The following is a 22,762-nucleotide window of genomic DNA, read 5'->3' on the forward strand; positions in this document are numbered from 1 at the left end:
GTGAGGAGAAAGAATGTACATTTGAACATGGCAATACAAATACAAAGCAAAATGATAATTAAATATCTTATTAGATTTAATAATATCCAGGTCAGGGAGAAATCAGAATTAACTTTTCTATGGAAATAAAAAAGAGAGCATAAATTAAATACCTAGCTTTTATAGGTTTCTTTTGAAACAGTAAGTGAAAACACAGTGAAGTGTCAAAGTAAAAATATAATGAAGTTTCAGTCTTGGGTGACAACAACCTCTCTCTTCTCAAGGAACACGGAAGAACCTTCTAGTTGAGAAGAGTAGGGTCTCTACCAATTCAAATCAATAGTAGAGATTTCTATGTCCTACAAAAACACCACCACCTAATTATATAACAATGGTGCAGAAGGGGCTGGGGATTTAGCTCAGCGGCAAAGGGCCTGCCTGGCAAGTGCAAGGTCGTGAGTTCAGTTCCCGGTACCGGAGAAAAACCAAAAAAACAAACAAACAAAAAAAAAAACAATGGTGCAGAATTCTAGCCACTCGTACCAAGGAACTAAATCAAGATGATTTAAGAGGAAGATTTTTAAAAGCTTCAACTTTCTATAAACATTTAACTTCATTTTAAAACATAAAAATTCCTTAAATTCCAGAATAACCTGTCAAAACTAATGGAATAAACTAATGATTGTAAGTATGTAATGTGATTTTAAAACATATTTCTAATCAACTTTTAAAACGTACATGGTGAGAAGAAAAAGCTCAGAAAAGAATTAGAGATAAATAATTTACCATGATGCACACATTAATAAAAGTACATCCATGTTCGTAGTAGCATTATTTACAATAGCCAAAGGTTGAAGCAAACTAAATCCATCAATGGAAAGGGATATATAAAATGTGGTTTGCACACACAATGACAATTCTTCAGCCATACAAAGAATAAAGTACTAACACAAGCCACAACATGGATGAAATGTGGAAACATTATTATCAGTGAAAGTACCCAGTCATAAAAGGCATATATAGTATGACTCCATTTATATGGAATGTGCAGAATAAGCAAATCCACAGGGACAAAGGAGATTACCAGTTGCCAGAAAGGAATGAGAAATGGCTACTTAATAGAAGATTTCTTCTAAACATGATGAAATGTGCTGGAATTGTACATTTTATTTATGGTTTGTTTTTTTTTTTGGTACCAGGAATTAAACTTAGAACCTTATGCTTGCCAGGCAAGCACTGTGCCACTGACCTATCTTTCCAGCCCTAGAACTGTATATTTTGAAAGGCTAAAATAATAATGTTATGTGAATTTTACTTCAGTTTTTTTAAAAGGCACCACATGACCCTATCTTCTTCCTTTGTGCCTCTATGTGGGTAAAACATGCTCATAAATTTCTGTCTTCCCCTTAAGCGATCTTGTGTCCTTTACTCTCCTTATTCCTTAAGACCCGTTGGTGTTGTGTTTCATTGTGAGATTGGGTCTCACTACGCAGATCAGGCAGGCTGGCTTGAATTCACCGTGTACCCAGCTGGCCTGCCTCAGTTTCCCAAGTACGGGGATTACAGTAATGTGTCACTATGCCTGGTTCTGTAAGAATCTTATATCCATAATCTCTTCTCTGTGTAGCTCTTTAATATTCTTCTATATTAGTGCCATCATTTCTTACATGTTCCACATTTTTCTCTAAATAGCTCCTTCTTTCATTCTGTCAAATTACCCTCAGATCTCTTCTTGCTTCTATAGTTAAAATGTCCAAATTCTCTCCTTGTATGGCTCATTTCCTTGTCACATATTTCTTCCTTCCATCCCTAACATGTAGCTCTTCATCAGTAACTATCTCCTCCTTTCCCTGAAGGTTATTATAAGCATTGTTAGAAACTCAGCAGGAACTCTTGTCTTTGATTAACCAAGGCAACTCGGGTAAACTTAACATATTGGTTTTCCAGCTTGAGTTCATACTTACTTTTGCAAAGCCAAGCTTACACATGGGGTTGTAAACTATAAGTTTTAACAAGTTATTCTGGAACTGAGATAATAGTTTTGGCACATAAAAATACAGGAAAACTTTGTCGAGGCCTGGATGGACCAAATCAATCTATAAACTTACTGGTGTACGCCAGCTAACATACAGGAAATCACATGCGAACATTGACAGAAATGAAAAAAACATGTTACAACCTTATGTTCAACAGATATTTATTAAGTATCTACAAGTGAAAAAGGTCATTCTAGAAAAGACCTAAGCTAAGAAGTAAACGAGACATAGGTGAACTCTATAAGGAAAATAAAAAACAAAGCAAGCTGATATACGAGGTAGGAGGGTGGGTCTCCTTGAGATAGGGTAGTCAGCGAAAGCCTTGAAGTGAATCATAAAGTGGGTCTAGAATTTCCACTTTTACAAGGCAAAGTCACGGAGTGGACGGTGGTGATTACACACTATGAATGTATTTAATTAACACAACTGTACATATAAGAAGCGGCTAAAATGGCAAATTTTATGTTGTATATATTACCACAGTAAGAAAACTAAAAGAATAACATGAAGTATAAAGAGCTAGATATGCTAAAAACACAAAAGAGTTTCAGTCTAGGAAAATAAAGCCAAACCTATTAAAAGTTAGGCTTTTAACTGAAAAAAAGTAACAGTTCCCTCATGAAGCTTTGGGAATTTGTCTAAGAGAAGAGTTTCCTGTTCCAAAGAAGGAAATGGAAGTAGTTGAGAAGGGTCAAGGAGAATTAAGCAGAAAGTAAATTCCCCTCGTTATTAAAAAAAGTTTTAAATTGGTCAGTGGAAAAAAAAAAAGAAAAAGTAAATTCCCCTCGTTACTAAAAAAAGTTTTAAATTGGTCAGTGGAAAAAAAAAAGTTATAGCTGGGCATGGTGCAATATGCCTATAATCTCAGTACTCAAGGAGGCAGAGGCAGGAGGATTACTAATTTGGGTCCCCACAGGGAAACTGAAATCCTGTCTCAAAATAAAAAAGTATAAGGGTGGGGAATGCAGCTCAGTGCAAATGCTCTGGGTTCAATCCCTGGACCTTTAGGAAAAGAAAGCAAAAGCAAAATGCTGATTCTGCTATCAAGGTCCTAGCTTCTCGTTCCAAGACACTTCCTTGATCTTCTTACTCCTTTAGTCCCCACACACCTCCTCTTTGCTTTTCGAGTGACTCTGGACATGCTGGGTTGCTCTGCATTCTAACCGGCCTGTCCATACAGATTCTGATTGAGATTCATCGTAGTTTCTCTGGCTCTGACTTCGATCCAACCTGATCTCTGGAGTACTACTCCAGGATCCACATTCTCAGTACCAGCATCCTTTGGGTATTTCTCTCACTGCTCTACATGTTCTTTGTGTTGGGTTTCCAATCTTGTTACATGTAATTCTCCTGCTTCTGGAGTCTTAACTGTTGCTACAGAAGCCACGCTGAGCAGGCTCCAAAAGGGAAGACAGTATACTAGTAAGAGACTTCTGGGAGAAGGTATGTGGCACACTGAACATGAGTCAAAACTCAGGACAGTAGAAATACTGATAGGTATACTCTGTGGCATGAAATTTATGAGAAGAAATTTATTTCAAAAAGATAAATCTAAGCTTTCTACAATGAACAATATTGTTCTTGCTCATTTAACCTCTCGCTTTCTATTCTCATGCCAGGTTTTTCTCATTTGCCTTAGAAGGCTAGGAAGTAGTAGCCCTGACAAGATCTTCCTCTGCCCTCAGTGGTTATGTGATTTGATGGAAGAGTGGAGAAAAGAAACTGGTACTATGATGGATTCTCTGGGTAGGTAGCCATCAGAGAGGTCGGGGACAGGGATGGGAGAGACTGTTATTACTGTGGGAGGTGACTTCCTTCAATTCAATGAGTAAATAGTACTTTATTATATTACATATCCATGTAAGCTTAGATGTAAAACTCAAGAGGTCTTTATAAATATTAGGCATGTGTTCACATTATAAAGGTGAACTTGGGGACAAGTAGAAAATAAGGTTATCTACTGTCAGACACAGCACAAAAATACAAACACAAATGGAATCTCACAACCTGGGGGTTGGAGAAGAGCTATTTCAGTACCTTTTATTACCACCAGGACTAAAAAACAAGAATATGGCCTTTCAGGCTGGTTATCAGGTTAGCCTGGTCATTAAAAAGATCCTACTCAAACTCTATATAATTTTTTCTGAGTTAAGATAAAAATACATTTTCTGTTCATCTTTAGACCCAGGAATATAGTGTTTTGGGGAAAACTAGAAAGACATTCCATGCTGACCATACTTAACATCAGTAGGTCATGTAACAGAGGTGCTTGTTTCCTTTTGACTGTTTTTGATTCCACGATGTCAATATTCTCTCCCTCTCCCCTTGTCCTTGTAGTACTGGGTGCTCAACCTAGAGCTGCCTACAGTACGTACCCAACCCTGTTTCATTCCAAGACAAGAGTCTTGCTAAATTGTCGGGCTGGGCTCAAAGTTACAATCCTCTTGCCTCAGCCTCCCACAGTACTTTACTCCTCTGTTTGAACCTTTTCAGTCTCCTTTTTTCACCTTTATTCCTTTGTCCACCAATGTTCATACACTGAAAATTTTGCATTTTGCCGGCTTATTCTATACATTCACTCCGGTTGATCTCATCTCTTATTCTGCATTCATCCACCCTCTATTCTCCAGTAACTCCCAAATCTATACTTTTAGCCCACAGCTTTTGCTTAAGGTCTGGACATCTACAACCAACTACCAGTAGCTTTTAAATTGCCTTCCCTGCTTCTAGCCTTTCCAACATTCAATCTGCATTTCGTATTTCTGACAGTGATTTAACCATGTCATTGCCCTATTTAAGTTTCCAACAATTCCTCACTGCCTTTGGCATTAAAAAAGGACAAAAGTTCTTAGAATGATACATAATCTATTGCTTGATTCCCCACTTCCTTTAGTATTAAAAAAAAAGGATTAAAGTTATTAGTATGACACACAAGGGAGTTCAATATCTAGTCTAATCTCATTTCTCCAAAAGTAATTGTGGTTGTCTGAACAATTCCAACTTGCTCCTGTGTTTTTGAATAGGCTGTTCCATATTTTTGGGAAACTCTATGTACCATACCTTTTATGGGATTAATTACACATGCTCAAAATTAGCTCAGCTAGAAATTAACTTCAGTATTAACAGAAGACATCTTATGTGTTAACACTAACCCCTTGTAGTCATGGAGTTTACATTTCTTTCTATCACCCCCACCTCCAGGGGAAGGAAACAAAAACCAGGGAACTAGTGAAGTAGTGAAAACACTTATGATTAAAATGAAACAAGCTGATGAGAGTGATTAGGCCAATTTCTTTGGAATGAAAAGCTAAAGTCTAAAACCTCTCCAAAGAAGCAATGTTGAACCTGAGATCCCTTCCTGGAAACTACTGGTACTTTTCTATCAACAGTTTACACCTATCGAAGTATTTAACATTTAATTTTATTTCTACCCCACTATACACTAACTTCCTGCAGGGAAGAACTCAGTTTTTTCTGTTTGAATCTCCACTCCCTAACACCGAGCCTGCACACCATCAATAAAATAAACTAGTTCTCTAATTCTCCAATGTGAGGATGAAAAAGGAAACAGAGTACATAAAAGTTTTTAAAACTAAAAATCACTGGAGTTCAGACAGATGACAGCTGATGATTCTTACTCCTTTCTTTCACTCCCAAACTTCAAAAAGGAGAAAACAGATGACAAGAGCTCATCCAAGCAATCTGATATGATGCCTTTATATCTACTCTTCCCTCCCAAAGTGCTTCTTATGCCTTCATTCTGGCTATTCTTAGCCTTTGTTTTTGCATGCCAACAGGTTACTTCATCCTCTTCAGAGACTTGATTCTTGGTTCCCTGCTTTTCTTTCCCCAGAGCCCAACTTTAATTAGCCTGAATGTGACTTCTAGTTTTAATCATGGCTAGAGGACTTTCGGTTCTTTTCCTCTGGTAGTCACAGATAATGTAATGACTCACTGTCGCTGCAGTATGTTCTCAGCTTTGTTTTGGGGTTCTATCACACACTGCCATTATTCCTTTAAATGAATCCTTGTATTTTAGGTTTCTCTACTCACAGTGTGACCACACAATCTGCTCTCAAAACTGGGACTCTTTGCGAATGGAAAAGGTATGCTCATGGTAATTATACAGCACAGGTGTGAACCCTATTTTGTGGTCCCATCTCTAGCCAGAAGTTTCTTAAAGAGCTTCATCTGTAACTTCTTCCATGGCTTTCTGTCCTGGCCAGGTTAGTCTCTCCCACTGTAACATCCATTTGGGCTTCATATTTCAGTACTGAAATAACTTTCCAGGATTTGAGGCATTTTGTATAGAGACTACCGTGTGGAAACACCTAATAACGATAATAGCAAACACAGCTGACATTTACAGGGGTCGTATAAGATAAGCATTATGATAAGCCTTTTATATTTTTTATTGACTTCTTTGCAAAACCTAAAACAACTTCTTCTGCTTTAGATAAATGAAACTCAATTAAAGAGGTTAATTTACCCAAGGGCACACAGAAGTACATGCAGTTTATGTTTAATCCCTGATCTGTGTGCCTCTAAGTGCCCGTGTTCCTAAGTACTGTAATGTATAACTGCTGACTGTAAAATAACCTTTTAACGGAAAAAGCACCAATAACTATGAGTAAAATATTGAATGCTTCTTAAGCTCTGTATTTCTTTTTAACAACCAGAATAATACTGCTTATAGAACACATATTTCCTAGACCAATGGGTCTCTAAAAATGTGGAGTTGCGTACTCAAAAGTAAAATATTTTGATCGTGTGCTCTTTAATAAATACATGGTTAGACATCATATATGTGCACAAGGTAGTAATACAGAGTATGTACTCTAGAACACATTCCAAAAGAGAAGAAATATAAAAATATTAAAAGTAAACATCATTTGTAATATTTTTCATGCATCCCAAAGGGATATCTTGCCCACTCCCTGACAGACCACACTAGAAATTCATCATCTAAACTAGAGCATCTCAAGTGTTAACATGGACATAAACTACCTTATGGACTTTTTTTTAAAGCAGGTTCTGATTCAGCATTTTGCGGTGGGCCCCCTAAATTATGTTCATATTGCTCACCAAAGAGGTATACTTTGCGTAACAAGAATTTAAGTAAGAGATTGTTGTCTACCCAAATTTGGGCTTCTATTTTCCAGGAGATGGAAAAATAGCTGATTCTAAAGTGAACCTTCCATTGTCACGGCCAAAATTGAGAAAAATTACTTTTAAGCATACAACAATCATTATACATGTTAACTAGCTACAACAAAGCATACGTGCAAAATGTAGATAACCATGCTGACTTGACACAAACCTGGCTAAAATGAGTATAATGTAAAAATCTTGATTTTGCTTTTATACACTGCTTTTCTATGACCAAACACACAGTACTGAACAGGAATAAAGAAAATAAAGACAAAGTTAACAAAAACATGTATTTTTATCTCTTTCCAATATGAAATCAGCACACAGAAAATCTGTGGTTAACATTTATGTTTATGTTATCAGAGATACATAAAGAAATGCTAAGTGAGAATTCCAAAGTGCACTATTCTTAGAGCCTATTTTAAATTTATACACCTTTAAAATGTCCAAGCAGTTTAAATGTACAGGACTGTATATGCGAAACTCAGGAAATTTCAGAATATAAGCAAAAATGAAATTAGAAAGCATTTTTGGTCATGTTGGTCTTGCAGTTCGCTAACAAAACTCTAAATTCCAATAGAACTGACTACACAAGAGTATTTCATGTTGACTTTCCAATAATTTCCAACAGTCAAAAATACCATACAGCTAAGATCATACTCAAGTTTCAATTATTTACCTTGTCAATCATTTTTCTTGCTTCCACTTCCTCACTGTTGGGGTTCTCTAACTCAATGGTATAAGTACCCTTGTCACTTTGGTCATCATCATTATCCTTTTCAGAAGTAGCAGAAGTAGCTTGATTTTTTAACATTTTATCCATCTCCTGGCTTGGTCTGTGCCCAAGACTCCCTGAACTTCTTAATAATGCAGTTTGTAGGAAGGGAATTGACACCGATGGCTCCTCTGATTTCTGTTTTAACAATTTCCCATGTGGAACACCATGCCCCCCTCCTCTGTGATGCGCAGAGCTAGTCTGTAAAGACAAAGAAACCACTTTGGCATCTGCTGTTGGAGACTTTGCTTTTTCAAGTTTTGTATGTGGTGCAGTAGGTTCCTGACACAAGATTCCTGTACTTTGAGTAAAGGAATATGACCTCCTTTTTCTGGGATTGTCTTCATCAAAGAATGCAATCATAAAAGCAGTCTGACTTACAACAGCTGGGTCTTGATGCTTTTCAGAGGCCTGGATCTTCTGCAGTTTTTTCTGTTCTGAATGGTGGCGCCTTAAGTGCTCCTCCAGAGTTGCACGCTTGCTACAGCGTCTGTGAGCCCCAGCGTTCTCGGAGTCACTCTGTGTACCATCATCATGTTTATTTCCTGGACACAAAAAAGAAATCACATAATAGAAAAGAAAAAAAAAAAAAAACCCATGTGGAAAACTAGAAGCATATACAAAGGTGCTATTTGTTTTGGCTCCTCCCCCTTTTCAATCCAAAGTCATATGTTCTTTTCAGTAACAGGCTCTGCAAACTTCCCTCAGTTTTACTGGCTACATTCAAATTTTATCAGCCAACAATGAGTTCTTTTATAAACAAATGAATAGGATTGCTTTTCTTTCCCTAAATCTTAACTTTATAATTATTCATCAATGCTTGACAGATAAGGGAGGTTCTATCAAGTCATAGTTTGTATTCACAATATCAGTAAACATTAATTTTGCCTTCAAATAGTCTACCTTTTTAATAATAAAAAATTTGACTCTAACATTACAGAGTAAGATAAGATAATGGGTGATAATATTGGAATACTTATCATTACGCAGAAAAGAAAATATAAGTAACATAAAAATGTGATGAATCTTAACTGGCAATGATATTCAATACTTTTAGAAGCATGATTTTTCTTTTTAATAAGATTCAGCTTTGGTTGACCAGTATTGCATGTTTATATCTGTTTTCACGAGAAGCCACTTTGAAGATATCAATATGTAATACAACCACCATTGTTAATTCCCTACCACTTTGTTTGTAACTCTGTATTGTCTGTATTGTGCTCGTGATATGTTGTAAAATGTTGTATGTCTGTTAATGTTTCCCTCCTTTTATCTTTAAAATTAAAAAAAAAAAAATAAGATTCAGATTTGTGGTATCTACTAGTAAACGCACAAAGTTTTTATCTATGAGAATTACTGAAAACTGCATTGACTCTAAAATGCAGTGGCTTCAAAGAGTTAAATAAAGAATGCTAAGAGGCCTGTCACGGAAAAGAGGAGTCTATGGAATATTTAAATAAATCTAAGCGCCAAACAATATGGTGCTAAATCTAACTAGATGTCTCCTCTAAAAAAATTTTTCAAGTAAGAATATACTTGAATTGTGGACTATCTCCTTCCTAGCAAATGTTTTTCTATATGAGAGCAAGAAAAAAATCACTAATTTATCTCTCTTCTGTTAGGAAATGATGTGACACTACAAAAATTATTTTATCTTTCAATGATCTAAACTTTCTACCTAAATAACCAGTACATTAGAATAATCAAATGATAATTATTATATTATTATAGCATGAAATTAATGAAAAGTCAAGAGTTACCTTATGCATTTTTAGATGGACTCACAAACCAGGGCCTAAATGATACCTTCACTGGAAGCTATCAGTGAAATCTAGTATAGTGGAATGTAGATTGGTACACTCCAAAGCTTCCAGGACTAAATATGATTTTCAAATTTCTCTGGACTACAAATTTTAAGGTAAATCCTTGCTAAATAATGTGCTCCTCACAAGATAATGATCAGACTTAAAGATGGGGGAGGAGGTGACTGGGAGAAGACATGTCTACAGAAAAAGTTGAGTTTTAACAAACACAGGTTTGTTCCCACTGAATTTAGAGATTATAAAGTGATAGTAATAATACCAGAGTAATTGATGTAAAAAATGTGGTACAGAAATTAGAGTAAGAGAAAGTGGGAGAACACAGAAAACAGTGATGTGATAGGAATGTAAAGGGAAACAAAAGGGAGTAAATAAGATCAAAACAATGAAGGTTGAGGAAGGATTCTCATTAAATGAATAGTGATTAATGTTATAAAAAGCAGATATTACAAACACATTCGAAACTCTTTACATTACTATTCAAAGGTGGACGAGGTTAAAAAAATTACTATTCAAAATGCAATTTGAAAAGCTAAATAGGTCCTTAATTAGTGGAATTCCTGCGGCAGATAATTAACTTAGGATTCATGGACAGCAGCTGGAAAATGAAACCTAAATAACACCACTAATTCAAATAAAAATTCATTTAAAACATTATACTTCACAGTCTATTTCACTGTTATACTGGATACACTCGAAGGGTATCCAGCTTATATAAGAGCTGGAAATAACCCCAGTACTTCTTGCAGGGTAAGACCAAATAATTCGTAACAAATATACACTCAAATGTTTTAATGAAAATGCTATCTTTTGAGAATTTAATTCTTGTTTCAGAATATCAAAATTTGGCATTTAGTGGTATCAGGTACTTTCAACTATCTCTCCCATAATTTATAGTTTAAAACTTCTCTCACAGATTAGCCACTTTATTTTTTGTCAAGTTATTACACCTTCTTGTATTTCTCAGTGTTACACAAGGAGAAACATCTGTAAGTTGTCATCTTCTGTTTTTATGCAACAAAAAGATTGCTAGAAACTCTCCTCACCAAGTTTCTTTGTTCCTTCTCCTTGTCATTAGCCATGCATAAATACACAGAAGTTCTTTTAGTATTTTTGGGTAGGTCAGCTGTACCTAGTCAGTAGCTGAAGCCAAAGGAAGCTGCAACTCTCCCAAAGAGTGAAAGTGTATGGGCTTTGTGAACATTATTTTCTCACTGTCCCAAAGCGCGTGCACTTTACTCTTGTAGGAGACAGGTGTTTTTTTATTTGTTTTGCCTACTGTCAAATTTTTGACCACTTTAAACATTTGCTGAAAGTCTAATTTTTATAAAATTGGTACTAGCTGCTACGTAACTGTACTTACTGATGGCCTGAGTGTATCCTTTTAATAATCTAAACCGTGTGAAAATGGCAAACTTATTTAATGATAGCAGCTCCTTTAGAGAAAGTTAGATGTGATTTGTAATTAAACCCAGAGAAATTAAATAGGTTTATCTCGAATTAGTATCCTGCAAAATATTTTTCTTGAATGTCCCTAAAATAGCCTAAAGATAAATCTATAAGAAAGGTTCCCAGCACTAGAACATGCTAGAATGTCTACTTCTAAATCAACTTTGAAGGACAATAATAATTTGATCGTTTAATTTCTACTAAAGTTTTAAAATACAAATGATGATTTATGTAGAGCTACAGTATGTATGTGGATATTAATGACTCTATTTGGAATTAGATACATAAATAGGCCTTGTTCAACAGCAAAAAAATTATTAAAATGATGCTTAAAGTGACAGTTAATATAGGAAGCAGTTATAATAATTTAAAAAAGCCACAGGTGTTTGCAAAGATAGTTTTAACTGTTTTAACAGTTTTTAACTGGCTAAAGGACCTTCTAAGTTCACTTTTTGTATATTTATTAAGAGTAGTTTAAAAAGACTCTAAATTTGCAAGGATCATGCTATCTCTTACTATAGTAGGATATCAGTATTTATCTATTTCATACAAATGATCAGTTTCCAAACAGGTAGCTCATATTTGTGAGCTTAAAGGTCTTAGAAGCCTATGAGAAATAAGTATAAAATACTATTTCATCATTATCTGACCAGAATCCCAGGGCCTAAGAATGGGTTAACTGGTGGTACATGCATGACTATTCATTCAGGCAGGTACTGATTAGTTTTATTAATAAAAAGACTAATAAAAGTGATTAGATCCATTTGTAGCACCAGGGGTTCAAGCACACAATGGGACAGTCATGCACGTACCACTGGTGGTTCAGGCATCCCACTAACTACACACAGGAATTAATGTCCCCATCCTGAACATGTTAGACCAAAGCCATTCTCATTCAGAGGGAAGAAATTCATTGTGTATTCAAATTACTCAGCACCTACCACATGCTAAAGTCCCAGATTATGGATACAAAATAAGCAATATATGTGGTCTCTGATCTCAAGGAACACTTTTTTTAAAAGCTCATTAGAACTAGAGTAATATAATTGTCAAATTAACATATAACTGGAATTTATTCTAAACCATTCTATTATAAATAGCTTATTAAATACAAGACAGTAACACAAATCTGTACTCAATGATTCTAAAAGCTGGGTGAGTGCAAGCCTGAAACCTCAGCACTCAGGAGACTGAAGCAGGAGAATCACTTTGAATTTGAATTTGAGACCAGGCTAGTGAGTCAGGCTGGCCTTGTGAGTTCAAGGCCAGCCTGAACTACACAGCAAGACACTGTCTCAAAAAAGAAAAAAAAAAAAAGATTCAAAAATTAAATTTATTTGGCAAAACCAGTTGGAAAAAAAACTGATCAACTGACACTATCAATGTACAGACACAAAGTTCTTAAGAATTTCAGCTAAAGGCTAATGCTAAAAAAGCAGATATATTCACTACTTCACAAATAAACATTCAACTGTGCCTATCATAAAATCTTAATATTAAAGTTTTTTAATTAGTTTAGTAGATACATAGTAAATAATTCTAAACTAGAAGTATTTATTTTATGAGTATCCACTGAGAACAGTTTGAAGCACTCCATCGGCAATGTGACTACACTATTTAAGCTAAATTTCTGGTCCCTACCAAATGGCTTGCAATTCATTTCCAATTTATTTAGGTACTGATAGTTTACTGGAAGATCATAATAGGAATAAATTATATTTATCTTTCTTTAAATCAAGAAAGTGATGAAAATTGTCATCTAAAGATTTCTACTGATGAATAAATTTTCTATTTCCACAGGCAAAAGAAACATATTTAATGGTATAAGTAAAAATTCACCAAACCAATCTAGTTTTGGCAAGAAGATGAACAAAAGGGGCTATCTGAATGACCAGGTAGACTTGGGCTACACAGGTTGCTTTGGAGCTTTGAAATGAAATTTGAGTTTTGAAAAAGCAGCTGTTTTCCACCATACAGTTTTTAAATAGTAGTTTGGTAACTGAAGACAGAATTTCTTTATTATACAACAGGAAGTTCTGAAATGATCAATTCACTTTACCTTTTAACCTTTTCAAGTACACTGGAACATCACTTTTAATACTTTTGGAATCTTCTTCTGTTCTTTCCCATACCATCTGAGGAGGGTTGTTTTGTGCTAGCCAGTCAGCTACTTTGTTTTCTGGTGCCATCATTCCTGTTTGAATTCCCGGCAAGTCTTGAGTTCCAGGAGAAGACTTCTTTGACTTGTGGCGTTGATCAGAAGTGAATTTTGTCACATGGTCTCTAATAGTTACCTTCCCTGGGGTACTGTCATCAAATTCAATAGTAAATGAAGCATGCCCTGCACCTGCTGTATGGGAACTTGATGTGTCTTTTGTTGGAATTTCATGAATAGTGCTCTCTGTTAACTGTGATGGTTGCTGAAATTCTTTTGTAGGGATTTCAAAGTAACTTGGTTCCCTACAGAAAGGAAAAAGTACTTCTTCATTTGCAGCTGCAGACTGTTCCTCAACTTGCTTGACATCTACGCTGCACCCTAATGAGAAAAATAAGAGAATTCAAAATATTTGGGAGCATCTAGGATTTGAGAGAGATTGGTAATGACCGTTGTATTACTCTGTAAGAATCAGAAGGCAGATTACAGAATAGATGAAAAACAGCATTTGTATATTAGAAAAAAAAAGGTAGTGAGAAGAAAGAATGTTGACTATAAATAGGCCATTCAGTTACCAATAGGAGATACAAGGTAAGGAGCAGCAATAGCAAAGGATAACAAAGCATTAAGAGATGGACCCTGCATGGGTAAGTCCAATAATTTTTCCAACACAGATCAAGAAATCATCAAGGTGCAAAAGGACTGAAATTAAATGTAGATGGAGATGCATGATATATACAGTATAACAATGATAGAAAAAGCATGAATTTCCCTCAGAATGATACATCAGAAATGTACCTGAAATATTTATGAACAAATATAGAGCTCCAATGGAGAATGATACTCTAATAAGGATATAATCAGGATATAAACATGAAGTAAATATGTAAGGGAAGTTCTGGAAGTAATGATTCAATTTATCATTCCTTACTATTACATCTAGAGATACTACTTTCAGGATTACAAAAATATGTGAACCTTGAAAGAAAATAGATACATTTCATAAAGACTGAGTGGTTAAAGATGAAATATGCGATGATTGCAGGAGGAAAATTCAAGCACCAACATAAAAATATCAGGTAAAAATAGTTATTGCCAGCCAATGACTTTGAAAGACAGTGAGCTTGCATTTCTACATAACAGAATGTGTACAACTGTCAAAAACGCTTGAAGGAAAGCTGAACTGTAAGCCTCAGGTTAACAGCAAGATTTGGAAGGAGCAAGCAACTCTGAAACATTATCAGTATTCTTTAGTTATCTCAGAACCCAACATAAAAGTATGGAAACAGAAGCTTTTATAAATAAAATGCATAAAGATATATAAATGAAAATGATAAGTAAGATACTTTAAGTATATGTGCTGATACAAATGCAAAAAATAGATTAAACTTGAGGAAGTAAAAGAACCACATCTATTTTCAAGATAGTTTCTAAGAATGAATTCAAATAAATATATTTCTATTTATTAAGAATGAATTCCAATAAAATACATCTCTTGAGGCTCAAACAGAAATTTTATCAGGAAGAAAAGCAATACTGCTAGGAAAATAATTGATTCCAATCATTTTCTAATTAAGTACTTAGTCTTCTGAAATAGCTTTTCAAATACTACCTCCTGAAGTGATTCATCAGGTGCTGTAACTGATTTCTTTAAAGTACTCTTAACCCATCTACTTTTATTGTATAGAAAAATGAGACAGTAAAATCCATGTAATAAAATGTGTGGGGTATGGTATAGAAGGCATCAAGCTCCATTTCTAAAATCATCATCATCATCACCATCTATGCAGAGGGTAATAATTTTCAATGTAAATATTATTCTTTTCAAAATCTACTCAGTTTTGCTTGCCACCAAAAATGAAATAATAATATTGGCAAAATTCTACATTGTCAGAGTAATTACAAAGATAAGGTGAAAAACAATGCAGGGCAGACAAATGGTGTCAAAAACACAGTAGTCTGATGTCATTCATTTTATAAGGTGGTCTTACATAATTGAGATGCTCCTGAGGGCACCATTTTACACTACCATAGTTTGAAATCAGATGCTTATAATTCTGAGACATAATAAATAATTTAAATTTTACTCAGCCTTCTCTAAGAAGGCGATGATATAGGCAATGCATGTACTAGAAACTTAGGAAGTAGTTAAACTTTAAAAAAAAAACTCTCAGTTATGAAAGTAAAGTTCAGTTATCTGGAAAATTTATTATCTGAAGGGAGATACAGTTCCCTGAAGATGATAAAAACAGATCAAGTGTGGTCCTACTAGAAAAATTATGAAAGGTCTTCTAAATTAGGATAGAAAAATAACTCAGGACACTGAAAAAACACACTTTTGAATTTACTGATTTTCACTTCTCTTCAAACCTTGTTTGTATCAAATTAAACTACAGGGTACTGTATATAAATATTTGTTTATACTAGTATTTTATTATCAGTCTTCATTACTAGATTCAAAAATTATTTAATAACTGATTATGCTAGAATTAATTCCATATATCTAAATCAGAAGAGCAATTTAGTGATGTCTGCTTGCATTCTTTAAGGTATTTTATGACTCTATGAACTTTCACAGATACTTGTAATACACACACATAAGCCAGAATAAATGTTCCCTTCATTCTTCTATACTAAAGTAAATACAATATTCAACTACTTCAAGATGACAGACTGTAAGTATAATAGCTCATTCTGGTTGAAGATATCCCACCCAACCCAGCCTAGTTAAGCACTTCAAGTTACCAAGTTACAGAAGAATGAATGTGAAACTCTTTCTGCTAAAAAGGTGCTGCAACTTAAAAGCTTCCAAATTTAGTTTGCCTGGGTTAAAAATCAACACAAGAGCCAAGAATCTACTACTTATAGCTATATGCCTTTTTAAAAATGTATGTAACATTTAAAGGCCTTTAATTGTAACAAATTAATGCTGAGAACAAATCAGGAGGTACAAGAACAGCTATAACTAAACTGAGGACAGTTCCTTAGTAAGACTCAAAACACACAATTCTGGGAGAACTCAACTACTCTAATGTAAATGTTTGCTTCTAATTTTTTTAAGCTATATGATCAGTTGTTAAGAGATTCTGGAGATATGTCGAACTGGCAACCAAGAAGAAAATAAATTTTTGTTTTTACCAAAAGAACATGTTTAGAGCATAAATTATTAAACTAATCATATATATTCCATATTTTGAAAATTTGAAAAATTTAAACTCCTAAAAATCATTTCAAAATGCTCAAATTAAGTAATATTTGATATACATTTCAAATTTGACTCTATAATCACTTCTGGCCTCATAAACAATTTCAGGTCAGTAAGCTTTCTCCCTCATCCCCTATTTAAGAAAATTGCAAACGGGACTGGGGATTTAGCTCAGTGGCACAAGGCCTGGCAAGTGCAAGGTCATGAATTTGATTCCTGGTACCGGAAAAAAAACAAACAAACAAAAAAAGAAAATTGCACACTGTAAAACTGAAGCAGTACATCCTCATGGTAATATGAGAAAGCAATTAAGAATCTCATTCAAGGGCTACCGTGGTGACCGTAAGCCTGCAACCCTAGAACTCAAAGAGGCTGAGGTAGGAAGATTACTATGAATTCAAGGCCAGCCTGAACTACATAGCGAGACCCTGAGTCATAAAATAACTACAACAACAACAAAAAACACATAAAAAAATAATATTATTCAACAATTAATAAATCTGAATCTGACTTAAGCAATTGGAAACAAAACATAAATCACTTATGCTGAAGCATATGGGACCAATTTTAAGACCTATTTGTTTTTGGACTGTTTGCTTAAATCTTTACACCCTGTAAGTATATCCTTTTGAAGTGACTGTGTATGTGGGGGGGGGGTGTATGCGTATGTGCACATAAGTTTAATAATCACTGAAATTTTAACTGCTCATGACTCTGGACTTAGGCTGAGTTCATGTCCCAGCCCTACTACTTGCTAGCATGGGTGACTATGGTTAAGTAAATTAGAATCACTGTACCTCAGATCCTTTAATCCTTACAACGGGTAAAAATAACAGTAACTACCTTTAGGTTTTGTTGTGAGGATTAAATGCACACAAAGCAGTGAGTGACTGAATAAAATATAGCTAAATTATAGCTAATGTTAGCTATAATTATAAATCATGGTTATGTCTCCCACACAATAATTATACACTTATTTCACTGAATTTCAATTGTTTTGTGAGTGTGGGGGAAAAGTAACAGTCTTGATAAAAATCACTACAATTGTTTTCAGAACTTGGGAACAGTTACATTCAGCTGTGTTTTCTAAACCAGCTAGTTGGTTAATTTTTTTCCCTCTCCCTGTTCAGGTGGCTCAGTATAATACAGTATGTGGTACTTCAGGAATTTAGAATTTGTTTAAACAAGGCTCATATACAAATATTGAATGAAAAAAGTCACATGTATTAGCAATACATACAGATATAATTTTATATCACTTGATGTCTGTGTGTGTGTGTGTATATATATATATATATATATATATATACACACACACATACAGAGAGAGGGAACGAGGGAGAGTCTGCCAAAAAATATATATATTCACATGGGGAAAAGCAAAACTTGTACAAACACTTTAATATTAAATTTATTGAGACATCATAAGATTAATACAAGTTAGCTCTGGCATCTACAATTACAAGAAGCACTCAAAGTGGTGGCCATTCATGTCCAGACATTTATTAATATGGTGAACTGCTTAAGTGTACATACATTTTTTTGGCAGACTCTTATTTTCCTGTAAGGGAACAACTGGCAGGAAATCACTGTAATTTATGTGGGGATATTTTGGGGAAGAATACTAAAACAATAGATAATTGTATACAAATAAGACCCACTAGGGAAAAGTAGGGTAAAATTTGAGAACTCTGGTAAGACAGACTCAAAAAGCTTAAAATTTATTTAGCAGGCAAAAAGGGGCACTGTAGTTTCTTGAAATAAACTCAGTTTAGATGTGTTATGCAGAATGAACCGCAAGATGACTGAACGTAAGTTTCAAAGTTTAATTATGATTCAGTGTGGGAAAAGGCAACAGAAGTAGGTCATATATCAGACAACATGAAGACAAGGGAGTACAAAAACTTTTTCAAATAAAGAAGACATTTTGATTGCTTTCTAATATTCTTTTTCTGTTCCTACTTCCTAAACTGACTCCAATATTCTATGATATTCACTTTTCCCTGATGCAGTTCATGAGCTTCAGGGAAAACTAACTCCACAATCAGCTTAAAGGTGAACAAGAATGATGTCAGGATAATCTTGAATGACCTGCCAAGGAGTGATTCAGAAATAAGCAGGTGACCCACTCTGGAACCTGTGAGAGACCAATGAGAAGAAAGATGTGTTAAGAACTTTAGGGAAAAGTCTTCAAATTTTTTCTGGGAGCGCCTGTGGAAAAACCTTTGCTCTATTCTGCTGGATGTGCATGTATCCTCAGTGCTGCGATCAGACAGCCAGTAAGTGTGAGGGAAGCTCTCAGTACACACCCACCGTGGACAGCAAGAGTGAGCCATGGCTGGACCAGCTAGTTACATGCTGTTTACAAGATGCGGTACTGAACAACCCTGACAGAGTCAGCTATGTGAGCCAGTAAATTTCCTTCCTGTTTAGTGGCAAGTAGCAGTTCTGCTATTTACTTCTGAAGGCATGATATAAAGTGATGATTTGGACATGAAGAAAACTGTTGGTGAAAGAAAGAAGAGAGCTGTCAGAAATTTATTTGCAAAGCTGACAAACTCCCTTTGGGGCACCATAAGATCATGGTGATAAGGCCAGCTTTCTTTACTTCTATCGTGGTGTAATTACAGCACATCTAAAGGAACAGTGTTTTTATTTCCCAACTAAGAAAACTGTTGCATTTGTCTTGTAGAACTAGGGTCAAAGGCAGAAAATTGAGAGTTCTGATGGAGTTTATCAGACTTAAGTCTTCTGTACTGAACCTCAATTCTGTACTTAATTCCTCCAGTTCTGGATCCTTTTCTGCTGTTATCAATGGAAGCTGGCTGCTCCATCCTTCTGTTCCAATGTCCTTTCAATACCCTTACCTGACAGACAATCCAGACCTTTCTTTATTTCCTGGAAATATTGATTTTCTGCTTATGGACACTTAGTTTACCAGTGAACCACTCCATCAACAAAAGAATATGCTCTTTGACTGTTAATCTAAGAATATGATCCACAGCAATCTCTTCAGTCTGGCTGCTGAACTCAGTAATCTTGTTGCTACCAAATTTTAACAAAATGAGCACCCTCAGGTTTTAAAGAAGTTGTAATTTCATTTCACATTTGTAAACACAGAAGGAATTGTTTATTTTAAAATATGAATATTTGCTTGTGAAGTGAATGAAAAAATTCATTTATACCTACTATTTTGGTCAAATGCATTTTAATAATTATTTTAAAATATTTAAAATGTCCCAGGTATATCATTAACCTGTAAGTTTTCAAAATCCAATAAACTGGAAAAATACAGATAAAAGTACTTTGTATTGAAAGTGCATGTAAGTCACTCATAATAAAGAAATTTACACTAAAATAAGGCCATTACATCAACTTTTTCTTTTTTAACTAAGCAAGTTACAAAGCTGGAGATCACCTCTTTTTAGAGTAGACAGATTTTTGCTTAAACTACAAATGTTTCCCAAAATATCCATGTAGTGTCATGGTCACTAGGATATTTTTACCTGATGTTCCAGTTTCATGGCTTTTTTCTTCAGGCTTGCCATTTGACTTGAAAGCTCTCTGTTCATCTTCCTCATCATCTCCCCACCATGATGGCTGCCCATATAACGGAGTACCACGGGGCATAGCAGAAACATCTGGAAAGAGGTAGGAAAAGTCTATCTACAGCAGATGAAACAACAAAATATACTTTCACAGAATGCTAGCTGATTAAATGCAAATAAAGTACAGTATAAATACCTGAAAAGTACTCTACATTAAATAACAGCATTTGTGTACAATTTTACATAACATTGGACCTAAGTTAAATGAAAATTTGTACTGGCTTGTATCTAAGTAATGTGACCTGTTATATATATCCTTTCAGGTTTTTGCTAAAGTGTTCAAGAGTTCTAGGTACATACTGGAGTCACAACAAATGACCACTGACTTGAATATTCAGGATGTCAACACAATTTCAGAACAACAACATTGTTAAATCTAGGCAGTAATCAACTGGGGAAGAATGAAACCAGTCTAATCAGAATGGTCATTAAGCTAAATATGAAAGTAGAAACTAAAATAAATTTTGGCATGGTAGCCATTTTCTAGCTTTTTGAGAGTCACTGCACAGTAAACTACACTTAAACGACATTTTTTTATTTGAACAAATGTAATGTCTAGCAACTTAAAAAAACATTTGTTGAATGAGATTATTTATGCAAAGTATATTTTATACAGCTATTAATTATTATATAAAGGTATTGCTCATGTAGCACTACTGGATGTTAGATTTTTTCCTTTTATTTCAGTTATAACTCAGAAGAAAAATGTGAACAAATAAGAAACAATATATTTCTGTGAACTACAACTACAAACAATATTTTCTTTAAGTATTTAAATACATATTTCCTTTAAATATTTACATATAGTAAGTGCATACACATACAATTTCTATATGTACTTATGTTTTATAATGCTTTCAATAAGCATTGGTTGCATTAAAATGCACTCTAAAATCATTAGTAGTCTAAATTATTTTTATATGGACATGGCCAGTTTTTTAAAACAATGAATAAAATTTCTACAAAATGAAGCTAAGTACGGTGTTCTCAAAGACATAAGCTTACCCACGGCTTTTTCCTCAGATTTCAGGGCTTCTGTGGGTTTATGTTGCACTTCTGTTGCAGCATCTGCTACCTTTGAATCAACATTTTTGGCACTTGCAGATTTTGACAATTCTGATTCTGAAGATTTTTGGGACAACTGAAGCTGAATGGTAAACTTCTCATGCTACGAAACATTTAAAAATGAGAATCAGACATCCACAATGAAATTAAGTGTAGTGAATGGTAGATTCACAAAAGAGGGGGAAATGTTACCTTAAGAGCTTCTTCTGGGACTCTCATTTCCCCCCGTACTACAGTAAAAAGATTTGTATGTAAACAAGGCTAAGGAAGAACACAATTTCAAAATTCTGGCAATCAAGTTTAAAAGTCATGAAATATGATTTAGGAACTGTCCTATTCAATATAGCAATACAATGCAGCAATTACAGCAGAATTACAGTATATCCCTCAATGTTAAAATATACTTACAAACATTTTCATTCTTAAATACTAAAACCCATAAAATCTAACAAATATTCCCAACTTTTGCTAATATTGGCCTTTAAGAAGCTATTAACTGGGTGATTAATTGGAGTATAGATATTTTTAATTTTCACACTATGACGTGCACAAGGAAGAAAAGGTACCCAGGTCAAATTATATTGATAGCTATTCAAAAAAAAAAGAATTAGATGCTAAGTGATTACCCAACAGCAAATCTTAAAGGAACTCAATTACACAGACTTTCATAAGATTGGTAAGACTTTCATAAGATTCATGAGATTCCAAGTGCAAAAGAAAGGCTATAATTAGTATCTATACAACAAACACAACCACCTCTTTTCCTCCTGTACAGCAATCAGGGTCATATTACATTATCAAAACAACTGATCCCACTTAGACGGGAACCAAGTGCTAGATATAATGAATGCTTTCATTATTATGCTAAAAAGAACAACGTCTCTTTATATTTAAAAAAATCTATTCACTAAAGAGTAGAGGTCACATTTCCCACTATTACTTAATCCTGTAATGAAAGGACCTTTATAACCATACATGTACTAAATTCTACTCTTCTTTGCTTTTCAGAGCACTCATCAATCACTTCAAGGGTAGAAAACTGGGGAAAAAAAAGACTTCCCAAGAATGATGGAAGCAGTAAACGCTTTAATGTGTTTTTAGTCTATGGTTCTACCTGTTAAAATAAAAACCTGGATTTTTTTTTGAACTGTAAACAGTTTTGAAGAATATACTGTTCAACTCTATTATTCTTGTGTTCTATAAATAACCTAGAATTGGAGAGACAGAACCCCAAACAAAAATCTGGTTTTTGAATCCTACTCCAGGCTTTCCTATCATTTTACATTTTCTTATAGCTCTGAAATATTAAAATTTTTCTTTCCTGTCATGTACACATACTGATACATATTTGCCAGTACATATGGAAATGTTCATCTCGTAACTAAGTATATTAAATGAAAAAAATAAAGTCCAGTAAATTTTTTAACTCGTGAGAAATTCATTAACACACTAGAGATGGCAATCATACTTTCAGTGGGAAAAAATTTTTTAATTAACAATCATTTCTGAGGGGCTGGGG

At 34.5% G+C, this 22,762-nt stretch overlaps 1 protein-coding gene across 12 annotated transcripts in view; it reads right to left on the reverse strand.

Annotated features, from left to right (window-relative positions):
• Positions 1-22,762, reverse strand: part of Cep170 (centrosomal protein 170kDa) — a 106,743-nt gene that overhangs the window by 39,052 nt on the left and 44,929 nt on the right. For 8 of the 12 annotated variants that reach the window (XM_013520267.1, XM_013520287.1, XM_013520283.1 and 5 more), the window contains exons 5-10: positions 21,436-21,494; positions 21,184-21,346; positions 20,077-20,211; positions 13,270-13,746; positions 8,323-8,486; positions 7,846-8,142 (exon numbers count right to left, since the gene is read on the reverse strand). In XM_013520267.1, the coding sequence (XP_013375721.1) occupies positions 7,846-8,142; positions 8,323-8,486; positions 13,270-13,746; positions 20,077-20,211; positions 21,184-21,346; positions 21,436-21,494 (1,295 nt within the window). The remainder of the gene's footprint in view (positions 1-7,845; positions 8,143-8,322; positions 8,487-13,269; positions 13,747-20,076; positions 20,212-21,183; positions 21,347-21,435; positions 21,495-22,762) is intronic. The other 4 variants (XM_005374770.2, XM_005374769.2, XM_013520297.1 and 1 more) reach the window with 2 other exon arrangements.

This window comes from Chinchilla lanigera, unplaced genomic scaffold (assembly GCF_000276665.1).
Source record: "Chinchilla lanigera isolate Chin_1 unplaced genomic scaffold, ChiLan1.0 scaffold00005, whole genome shotgun sequence".
Lineage (NCBI taxonomy): Eukaryota > Metazoa > Chordata > Mammalia > Rodentia > Chinchillidae > Chinchilla > Chinchilla lanigera.